General features: G+C 61.7%; 3 protein-coding genes across 7 annotated transcripts in view; 1 reads left to right on the forward strand and 2 right to left on the reverse strand.

Annotated features, from left to right (window-relative positions):
* Positions 1 to 2,071, reverse strand: part of GIT1 (GIT ArfGAP 1) — a 16,416-nt gene extending 14,345 nt beyond the window's left edge. For 2 of the 3 annotated variants that reach the window (XM_017542172.2, XM_017542171.2), the window contains exon 1: positions 1,736 to 2,071. In XM_017542172.2, the coding sequence (XP_017397661.1) occupies positions 1,736 to 1,787 (52 nt within the window). In that variant the 5' untranslated portion in view covers positions 1,788 to 2,071. The remainder of the gene's footprint in view (positions 1 to 1,735) is intronic. The other variant, XM_037743320.1, reaches the window with a different exon arrangement.
* The window catches only part of CORO6 (coronin 6), a 33,719-nt gene continuing 24,451 nt past the window's right edge, over positions 1,630 to 10,897 (reverse strand). Inside the window, exon 13 of the mRNA XM_017542180.2 lies at positions 1,630 to 1,645. The gene's annotated coding sequence lies outside the window, so the exon portion shown is untranslated. The remainder of the gene's footprint in view (positions 1,646 to 10,897) is intronic.
* ANKRD13B (ankyrin repeat domain 13B) overlaps positions 2,469 to 10,897 on the forward strand; it is a 24,903-nt gene continuing 16,474 nt past the window's right edge. The window contains exon 1 of one of the 3 annotated variants that reach the window (XM_037743319.1): positions 2,469 to 2,778. In XM_037743319.1, the coding sequence (XP_037599247.1) occupies positions 2,641 to 2,778 (138 nt within the window). In that variant the 5' untranslated portion in view covers positions 2,469 to 2,640. Of the gene's footprint in view, positions 2,779 to 5,558; positions 6,168 to 10,897 lie in introns of those variants that run through there. The other 2 variants (XM_017542169.2, XM_037743318.1) reach the window with 2 other exon arrangements.

The raw sequence follows: 10,897 nt of genomic DNA on the forward strand, positions 1-10,897 counted from the left end.
GATAACTGCCTTGCTGGTGCTGCCCTACACCTCTCTGCCCAGAATCAGACCACAGGTTCAGAGATGGCAGCCCCTCAAAAACAATTTCTACTCCAACTTCTTTGCCTCAGAATTGAGGAAACTGAGGCCCCCACAGTGAAGAAAGTCTTGCTGGGGTTACAGAGTAAGCCGGGAACAAAGGCACACTAAAGCCCAGGCTCCTCTGATAGGGTATCTGCTAAGCCTCTCCTCCCATCATGCCATGCCCACCCCATGGAGGTGCGGAACAATGGGACAGACATTTATAAGGCAAGGTGTCCTCAGCCCTGCCATCCCCAGACCTGCCTGCATCTGAGGAAAGGGAGTCACAGTTTCTTAGGGGTATGGACCCCCACCCCAGATAGCTCCTCCAGGGCCCTCTAAACCATAAGCCCCAAAGAGGCCTCCAGTCATAACGTCCATCAAGTATCTTGTCCCCAAGCCCTGCCAGGTTCCCAGTTCCCAAATACTCTAGCTTGGCACCCCCAGAACCACCAGAGCATCTGTGAGGCTCAATCTGTGGGGTCCTGGGCCTGCTCAAGGGGTGGCTGAAAGTTATGGGTCCACAAAACAGCACCCCATACTCTCACTCTTAATCATGCCCACTCCCCCTAGAGTCCACAGACCCCCGGAGACTGCCCAGGGGCCTACCAGGGAGACAGCTCCTTTTCTAAAGAAAGAATGGATGGGGCTAGAGCTTCCCTCCCAGGTCAGCTGCAGAGCCCCATCACTGGCTGTCCTCCCCCATCAGAAGAGAGCAGCCTCTTGGATCATTATCCCTGACTTCCTCAGCAGGCCAGGGGGGTTTCACTCCAGCCCAGTCCTAACTCTGCTAGGAAAGAGAAGGGAACCACCACGTAAATACATCCAGGAGGCAGGCCAGGAAGCCTGCAGGATTGGGGAATCTAGGCACTTTCTTGCCACTGCCCCCTATCCATTTCTGGCCAGACTGGGCTAGGAGACAGGGAGGAGCCCGGACCCAGGATAGCTCAATGCCAAGCTCACTTTCCCAAGCAGGCCTTACCGGGGAACACTAAAAGCAGGATCCAGCCGAGCTGTTCCCAGCCACCAGCAGGCCTGGGGATGCCGCCCGGGAAGACACCCGGGTGTGGACTGGCCCTGAACACCAGGCCTCACAAGGAGCCCCAGCCTTAAGAACCCGAGGCAGGGAGTCCTGGGAGTAGCCACCGCTCATCTGCTCCTGAGGAGACGGTATCCAGGCCCCACTGGCGCATATGCCCGGCCCTCTGCTCCTTGCCCTCCACCACCCCGGCGGGCGTGCCGACCACGAGAGCAGCAGGTGCAAGACGCGGGGGTGGCACTGAGATGACACAAAACCACACTCGCCCCCACCTCCCAAGCCCTGCCGGCCTCCGCCACGGCCCTCATGCCACCCCAGGCTGGCGCTTCCGTCGGATATAGAGATGGAGGTGGAGGGGCAGCCAGCTGCCCGCCTCCCTCAGACCGAGGGGTGGGAGGCGGCGCCGGGAACGTCCTTCCTCGCTCGTCCACGGCCTCCAGGGAGCAGGCGCCCCCCAGGCCGGCCCTCCAGCCGAGGACGCGGCTCCGCAGTGGCCCGGGCGGGGGCCGAGCCTGGAGGCCGAGGCCCCCCGCCCCGCCCCGCCCTCTGGCCCCGCACGGCGCTCCCGCCAGGCCCCGGCGCCCGTCCGGCGACGGCCTGGCTGTGCGGTCCCGCCCCCGGCCCGGCCGCGCTTACCGGGGGCGCTGCAGTCCGCACACACCTCCGTTCGCGGCCCCTTCCGGGACATCCTCAGCGGCGACGCGGCCGCAGCCCTCTGGGCCAGCGTGGGGGGCGCGGGCGGCGGGCCCGGGCGGCGGCGGCGGCCCCTGCTGCCCGGCCCGGCTCCGGCGAGGCCCCGGCGAGGCTCCGCGCGCCCGGCCAACCGTCCGCCCCGGGGCTGGCCCGGAACCCGCCGTGCCCGCCTGCCCGCTCGCCCTCGGGCGCCCTCCGCCCCGCGCCGCCCCGCACCGCCCCGCACCGCCCCGCCGCCGCTCGCCGCTCCTCTCTCCGCCCCCTGCGCGGCTCCTGGCCGCTCCTGCAGGAAGCGGCGCAGGCCCAGCCCACCGGGGGAGGGGCTGCACCCCCGCCCCACCGCGCCGCGCGCTGCCGGCCGCGCCCCCCGGAGAAAGGAAGCCCGGGCGCGGGCGGGAGGGGGCGGGGGCGCTTAAAGGGGCCGCGGCCGTCGACGGGTCCGGGCAGGCAGCGTGGCCTGAGGCCTCGGCCTCGGCTGCAGAGCTCGCCTGGCCTGGAGGCAGTGTGAGTCACCCTCACAGCCCCCTCCCCTTCACTTTCGGTGTCGGGTGGCCGGGGGGACGCTGGGCCCAGGGACAGCGAGGGCGGGGATTAGGGAAGAGAGGAAGGACTTGGAGGCCCAAGTCCCGCTCCACGTCAAAGGGGCTGTGCCTTGGGTACCCGTCTATCTCTGGTTGGGGTGAGGTGTACGTCCCGGTCCTGTAGTGTCCACATCTGTGTGTCCAGGTGTGTGTGTGTGTGTGGTGTCACACTCTTGCTGAATACGCCCACACAATATGGACGCCCAGGTGCCAGAAAGGTCAGGCAGTGTATTCCTGCCTTCGGACTAAAAATACATCCATCTCTCCATGCATGCTTCCAGCCAGAGAGGAGAGAATCTGGGCGGTTTTAAAGACCTCCCGAGGAGTGACCACTGTGCCTATGTGCACTCATATCCACTTGTCATCCGCCCTATACACACCCACGGTGTTTCTGGGCCACCAGAGGTGTGTGTGTCCAGAAAGGGTTCATATAACATAGAGGGGCCGTTTCAGGTGACGGCTTTTCTTCTGGACTTCACACGAAGAGACAGGCAAAGGCGAGGCAGGTGAGGAACGTGGGTGGCCTGGGGGGCAGGGAGCCTAGGTGCAGGCCGCACGTGGGCGCAGCCCCCGCACTGAGCATGCTCCCACGTACACGTGTGCCGCGCGTGCACCCAACCCCCAATCCCTGCAGCAGCAAAAGGCGGGGCATTCCTCTGCTTGTGGGGAGAGGGCAGGGGACCCCAGGGCCAGACCTGGGGGCCAGATCAGTGGTGACAATTGAGGAGGAGTTCTCCAAAAGTCAGAGTCTCCTGCTCGGTAAGAAGAAGGGGGCAGTCCTTGGGCAGGGGTGCTCAAGTTGGTAGATTTATCCCAGCGGTGCCAGAGCAGCAGTGACTTGTGGGTGGGCAGGCTCCTTCCCTAGGGGAGACAAGTAATGCTCATGAGTCACACCACCCGAAATACATGCAAAGCTGCCTCCATCGCCTTTTGCTGCGGCCCAGATTGACAAGTTTGTTTGAAATCGCGATCTTTGGGCTTTATTTATAATTGCACCTTAAAAAAATCTTGCAGGCCTCCCCTCCCCCAACAGCCAGCCGCTCAGCCGGTGGGGCTTTTGCAAGCAACGATACCTAACGGGTATGTAGGGGGGAGCACCACGTGCCGCCCCGAGCTGCTCCCTCAGCAAGGAGACTATGGTCTTGGTGGCCCCAGCGGGAAGTGGGTACGGGAAGGGGAAGACTGGAGGAGTGGCCAGGCAACCGGTGCCGGGTGCTCAGTCCACGAGCGGTGGCCGCTCGCTTGTTCACCCTCGATCGACCCCCAGCTATGGAATTTCATTTCTTAAATGTCGAGGAGGCTGCTGGCAGCCCTGCCGCTTGGTTGTCTTTGTTTCTCCGCTGTGTGGGCGCGTCTCGAGCACGTGGCAGCTGAGCGCGCGGTTCCGAGCGCAGGCGACCTGGGTTCAGTGTCTACCACCGCCTGGCAAAAAAAAAAAAAAAAAAGGACCCGGCCGCCCAGGGGTCAGCTCCCCACAATCCAGGCTGAACTTCCGCTGTCCTGGGACTCCTGGGCTTTGCTGGGGAAGAAGGATGATTCACTCCGCTTCCCCCCAACACTCCCCATCCCCGGGTTGGTTAGGAGACTATCTGGGAGTGGCCCTGATGCGGACACATGGTCCAAACTTTGTTTCCGACCCTCCAGCCCCGCCACAGCCAAACTTCTGGGCCTGGGACTGGAGATAAAAGGGTTTCTGGATTCCCCCGTGGAGATGTCACCACCCCAGGAAGCAGGACTGCTACAGTGGAATCACACACAATTTCAAAAAACAATTTAATAAGGAAATGCACAGGCATGCTCCCGGCCTCTCCTAGATGCCCCTCCCCACGTCAGCCCCTTCCCCAGGGCCGGCGGCAGCCGCGACACTCTGCTGACCCCTGGTGGTGCAGGCGGGCAGCGGTCCCGGGCCACGGGAGACGCCAGCTGGCTCCTCCTAGGCGGGAGAAAGGGGCGAGGCAGCCCGCTCCTCCCTCATCTCTTCCCGCCAGGGCCTGGCACCGCAGGGTGTGGAGGAGGAGAGAAGACCACACAAAAAACCTGAGAGAGTTTGCAAGCTTTTGCTGGCACCTCCCACACAAACACTTCTTGGTTTGTTGTTTTAAGTAGGGCCGGTGTGGAATCCCTTATTCCTGCCTTGTTCTGAGGTGGACTCAAGAAGGCACCGTGCCTGGTCCTGCCAACAGTCCCGGCCCGCCTGGCTGGGGGAGGGAGGCGCTGTTTCCAGGGCAGTCATTATCCTTAGCTCACCCCAGGAGGTAGTATCTAGAGTCTCATTTTGAAGGGGAGTGGACCGAGACAGTCGGAAAAATTCAGCAGTTTGCTTAATGTCAGGCAGTTGGAGAAATTCGAACTCAGGTCTCCCTGACATCACAGTCCCCTCTCCAGGGATTGGTCCAAGCCTCTTGGTCCTTCTAGGTCTTGCAATTGGCGCCTAAGAGGCCAATTCAACTTTTACCCTCTGCAGGGATCGTTCTGGAAGTACCTCTTTGCTCTGGGGTCATTCCGGAAGGAGGTCTCTGGAATCAGTCACTTCCCTTCTTGAGGGGACCAGCTGGGTGGAGGAGCGGAGCCACCACCTGCTGCCTTCTCCATCCGACCTCACTCTGGTTCTTGCTGGGGACAGTGTGTGTGTGTGGGGGGAGGGACCCTCTTTCCCGCTTTACTGGACATTCTGTTTCCAATGGCATGTGTGGAAGATGGAGTTTAATTTACTAAAAGGGCAGGGAAGACTCCTCACAAATGTTCCAGGTGCCAGACCCCTGGTTGTGCTAATGGCCCTTCGTAGTGGTGCCCCACACTTTTCTCAGGAGTTCCCTATCAGTCACTCTCTTCTGGGAATCCGGATCTTTCTTCACGGCCCCTGGGACCCAAGCTCAATTCTGAAGGCTACACCTCCACCCTGTCTCCCAAAGGCTTGACCTAGGCCAGTGCCCCTCTTTCCCCCACAAAAGGCAAAATGCCAGAGGGGGAGGTGCGCCCCAGCTCACCTGGCGTCAGGGCCCCGATCGCGTCTCGGCTAGGCCTGACTCCCTGCCCACTCTCCCACGGGATCCGGGAACAGTGCGGACCCTCTCCGGCCACCTGCCACCCCCAGTTCCACGAGGCGGACTACAAGCCCCATGATGCCGCGGGGCCGAGCTGACAAGCTCTACCCGGGGCGCCCGGTCCTTTTCCTCTCTCCCCCGCATCCCTCGCCGGCCGCTCGGGCTGAGGGCCGGGCTATGCGGCTGCGGGGAGCCGGGGGCTGGGGGCGCGCGTCCCTGAGGCGAAGTCCCCGGGGCCCGCGCGCGGTGCGCCCCCGCGCCCGCTTCGGGCTCCTGCTCCCTCCGCTGAGCGGCGTCTTTGTGTGCGGGGGTGTGGGAGGCGAGCGCGAGTCCGCGCCGCGCCGCCGAGTGCCCGCTCCCTCCCAGGACGGGTGGGGGCCTCTCCGCGCTACCCGCTGCCGCCGCCGCCGCCGCCGCCGCCTCGCGAGGACGCCAGTCGCCCGCGCCGCCCGCACCGCGCGGGGCGCGCCGCCCCCGCCCGCCGCCGCCGCCGCCGCCGCCGCCGCTCGCACATGCCCGAGCCGCAGCCCCGCGAGCAGGCAGCGCCGGCCCCCAGCCCCGCGGCCCCGGGCCCAGGCTCCGGCGCCGTCCCTCCTCCCCAGCCGGGCGCCGCGGCCCCGGCATGAGGAGCGGGCGATGATCCCCGCCAACGCCTCCGCCAGGAAGGGGCCCGAGGGCAAGTACCCGCTGCACTACCTCGTGTGGCACAACCGCCACCGCGAGCTGGAGAAGGAGGTCCGCGCTGGCCAGGTAGGAGAGCCGTCGGGGCGCCGTGGAGACCCCACGGCCGGGCACGCCCGTCCGGCCTGGGGAGGGGGCGCGGCGCGGGCTGTCCCGCCTCCCCGGCGAGTTTGCGGCGCGTCTTTGTTTGCAGCCGCGGCTTTTGTGCTTGTTGACCGGGAAAGGGTGATGGGGGCGGCCCCTGCCCGCTCCCCTCCGGCCAGGACGGGCGGGCCACAAGTGTTTCGGACCCTGCTGGATGGGGGTAGAGGCCCCCGTGCCCCTCCTCCGCCGGGGCAGTGAGGGCTGCAGGGAGGGGCTGCGGGCTGGATCCGTGTTCCATGTGGTGGGAGAGTCCGCCCCAGCCAGTGGAGCGGCGACACCTCCCGCGGGAGGGTGCGGAGGTGGGAAAGGCTTGCATGGGGAGGGGGCCATAGGTCAGGGATCGGGAAGAGGCTGTGTCACACTCCCAGGCACCCCAGCCCCACCCAGCGCCCTCTCCCCTTCGGGGAGCGCTTTCTCTTTTCGCTCGCAGACTGGGCATATCCTTGGATCCCTCAGACCCCAGCCCCAGCTCAGAAATGGGGAGTGGAGAAAGACCATTTTGGGAGGCCCCAAGAGCCTTGTCCAGGTGCTGAAAAGCGCTCTCCTGCCCTCTGGTGCTGGGGCCTGGCTTCTAGGCGCAAAGGAAACTGGGGGGCCCTGGCTGCTGGAAGGACTTGAGGTTCTGCACAGGGATGGGCTCCCTGGTTTCTGCTGGTCAGTAAGGCCACGTGGGTCGCCAGCTTTGAGCTGGGCAGTGGTCTCCAAGAAAACGGGAAGGGAGGGTGTCTTCTGGCCATGCTTCAGGACAAAGGCAGGCACAGGTTACAGATTCTGCCAATTCTGCCCTTGACATCCAGGCCACAGGTAGGCACTCATGACAGAGATGACCCCCCCCCCAACCCGGGGTGGGCAGCAGGAGCCAGAGCTGGGCCTGGGCCCCCTTGGTTGCTGCAGGTTGAGAACCCCAGAGTAGGGTCTGAGACCTTGGGGCCGTGGGCTGGGAGTGATTGGCCCAAGAGTTGCGGCTGTGGGGATTTACCTTCTGAGGGCCACTTCTTGAGTGACGAGAAGTTCAGTCTGAGGAGCTGTGCAATTGCCAAGGGAAGCGTAGAGGTGGAGAGCGGGCCATCAGACCGAGCAGGCTGGGGGTCAGGATGTCTCTGAAGTCCCATGCTAAGCCAGCCCCCAGGCCTGCATGGCATCCAGCTCTGCATGGCAGACCTTGTAAATATCAGAGTGACCTGTGCCTGCAAGCCTCTGGGTGGGTCTGGGTGGCCACTTCCTGTTACCTGTGCTTATGCCAGCACTCTCCAAGTTTCTCTTCAGATCCTATCTCTGTTTATTGATCATAAAGACAGTGCTCTGCAACCATGAGAGCCCTGTTAAGAGAGTGGGTCACAGTGCCTCCGGGAAACAGATGAACAAACAGGGCATCAGTCCCTGCCCTCAAGGAGTCTCTGTTCTGGTGATGCAAGTGTGAACAGGGAATTCCAGGGTGATGTGCAGAGTGCTAAAGACATGGGCAGCCATCCTATGCTGGCTCCTCTCTGCTTTCCTTCCCTGAAGGCAAAAGAAGACGAGCCTCTCCCAGAGGTTACAGCAGGAGGGATTTAAGTCTGATATGGAAGAACTTCCCAGGGGTCCAAGGATTAGTAGGCAGAAGGCTGAATCTCCAGAATGCCTCAGTCCCACTCCCTTGGCTGAGGGTGGGTGGTCCTTTTTACTGCAGAGACTCGAGAGAGGCAAAGTGCCCTGGGAGAAAAGACTTCTCCAGCAGGCCTCTCTGCTGATAGTCCTGAAGTTGGTGGCCATCTTGCTGGGGTAAGGTTGGGTTGGGAGGCACTGGAGCTGCTGCAGGCAGAGGTGCTGGGGCTGCTCATGTGTTCCTCTCCCCCTCCGCTCTGGCTGCCTCAGAAACAAGGTCCCAGATTCACCCCTACCCCTGCCCCAGTGAGCTAACATCTCCTTGAAATGGACACTGCCTGCTCTGTATCCAGGACAGGGGGAATATAGGGCACCGGTGGAGGTTAACCCTTGTTCAACCACAGAGGAGCCAGGCCAGTCCTCTCCTTCTCTCTGGGGTGCCAAAAAGGGGAATGCCAACCCGAGTGGGCGGGAGAGTTCCCTGGCTGTCTCCCCTGTCGAGGACTGGCCCAGAGTGAGGCCTGTATCCAGATGTATGCTGCCTACTCCCCAGGGCACCAGGCTCTGTTTTCTGCAGGGGGGACCTGGGGACAACCACCTGACATCATGAGAAAAGTACTGTGGAACCCTGGCATCCCAGCCAGGGGTCCCTGGCCTCTGGTCCCCCTGGTACCAGCCGCCACGGAAACAGCTCAGCTTTCCTCAAGCACTCAGCAGCCAGGTTTCCCTGGTCTTGGCTTGGCATAGCCACCTCTTCTTCACTCCAAAAAAGCCCCGCTGAGGCCCTCCATGGGCAGGCTTGGCAGTGCAGCTGGCTGAGGAGGGCACCCGGCATGGCCACCTTCAGAGCTGGTTAACAGGCTTTGCTCAGCCCCTAATTGCTCTGCTGGAGTCTGGAAGCAGGGAGCAGTGGGCAGATAGAAGGTGCCTAGCGAAGGAAAGGGGCACCAGCAATGCTGTGGTGCTGGTGCAGTGCCCTGCCTGCCACCATGCATGTTCCCTTCCAGGTCAGGGGGACAGGGTTGTCCAGGGGATGTGCCTGATCCCCCTTGCCTGGCACAGCCAGCTGGGCACGGCCCTGGTTCTGGAGTCACGAGTTCCTGGTGTTCCCTGGGGTTGGTGCAGGGGGAAGGGTTAGTCTGTGAGGCTCCCGTGGGAGGGGCATATGTAGGCAGGGCTTGGGGAGCAGGATTCTGCCCCTGGCAACCAGAACTCTGGAGTGGGCAGACTGTGGTCCCAGAGAAACATTTTCCTTCTCCCTGGGGTGGTCTCCACCATGGGCTTGTTGCCTGCTTTCCCTGTTCACCCTTCTGACCTAGAGGCAGGTGAGATGGTTTGTGGGGCCTGGGATGTATGGGGAGCACCTGAGACCCCTCCCTTTGCCTACAGTGGGCAGTCCTGGATGTGGAGCATCACCACAGCTGGTAAGCTAGGAAGCTAGGGAGAGGGAGCCACAAACCCCAGAAACCAAAAATCAATGAGTTCTGGGATGAGGATGGGAGGGGCAGCACGGGCAGGAGGGGAGGGTTGATATGGAGGGAGAAGTCCAGGGTGCAGCCCCCACATCACATGGCCTCCATGCAGCTTGAGGACACATTCTGACTCCCTTCCCTTGAGTGAGTTCAGGCAGACCTGCCCCTGTGCCCCATGTTGGTCAGGAGAGGTCAGAAGCAACGATCACACCAGACTCCTGCCTTCCTCCCCAGGGCTGGAGGAAGCACCATGTTTAGTCCATACATTGGGTGTACGCTTTTAATATTTCCCTTAAGAAAAGGCTTCTGCTCTTGCTAAAGGAGTTTGGAAAGTACCCTGCTAGTGCACGTGGGTGTGAGGGGTGTTCCTGTGCAAATATGCTGGCAGCTCAACACACGTTACACAGGAGTGGACTCCTGCAGGGCCGGAAGGCAGCTGGGCACGAGTGTGCTTGTACACTTAAGGGCACATGTGAGTACTATGAACGTACGAGTGTGTATCTGTATGGTACCTATGTGCACTAGCATGTGGTGTGTGTGTGCCTGAGTGGAGGCAGGGAGGCTCTTTGCCCAGGGAGCCCCAGCTCCGAAGCTCCAGAGACCCCAGCTGAGGCCTGCTGGGATGAGGAGTCTCCATTCTCTTGGTAGGGAGGGCTGGGTGTTGAGTTTCATGGGAAACCTTTTCATTCCAGCAATTAAATAGCTGGAGGCCTCTGCTGAGGAGATTAATGAATTCTCCCACCTGGGTCCAGGGCAAGGCGCCACTGGCACTGCAGGCGGCACTCTGGGCTTGTGGGGAGAGCTGCTTTGGGACTTGGCTGATTGTATGGGGTTCTGCATGGGCCCCAGAAAACAGTGGAGCCCTGGGGAATGCTCCCGAGGTGTAGGGATGGGAAGGGGCACCCTGCCTGCAAGGGAGTGCCAGCCTCTCTCTGGAGCCTGGAGCTGGGCACCTGAGGGGGAGGGCAGTGGCAGCATATGGAGCCCTGAGGCCAGGCGGGGCACTGCCAGCTCCCTAGGGCCTTATTAGCCAAAGCTGCTGCAGCATCTGGAGCAGGGCTGGGGAGGCCTGGGTGGCTCAGCACAGTGCCATCAGGAGGCTTCCTTACTTCCCCAGCCAGCTCGGGCCCTGTGGCTGTCTCCCATGCCCACTGCGGGGCTCAGGACCCCACTCAGGTTGCGAGCTCTGGAGTCCACCCCAACCAGGCGAGGCCAAGAGTAAACAATGCACCCCTTTCTCTGGGGCGGGGTGGGGAGCAGGCACAGCTCAGAGACCAACACAGCCAGGCCCACTGGTTTTTTTTGAGGCTCCCAGTATATTGAAAAATGAAGAAATGCCAGCACAGGGCTATACAAATTATATAAATAATCTTAAATTATTTAAAATGTTTCATTTTTGACAAAGGCAGTCATGGTCATGCTTTAAAATATTTAACTGTTGCTAGAGGATGTGTAATGAAAAGCAGCGTTCCTGGCTCCACCTCTCCCACCCCCTCAGAGGCAACTACTTTGAATGCTCTGGACTCTTTCTGTCATTTTACCTCCCCAATTATAAACAATATGCTTCTCTTCTTCTTCTACTGTTTTTTTTTTTTTTTT

The sequence above is a fragment of the Cebus imitator genome, unplaced genomic scaffold, assembly GCF_001604975.1.
Source record: "Cebus imitator isolate Cc_AM_T3 unplaced genomic scaffold, Cebus_imitator-1.0 Scaffold140, whole genome shotgun sequence".
NCBI lineage: Eukaryota > Metazoa > Chordata > Mammalia > Primates > Cebidae > Cebus > Cebus imitator.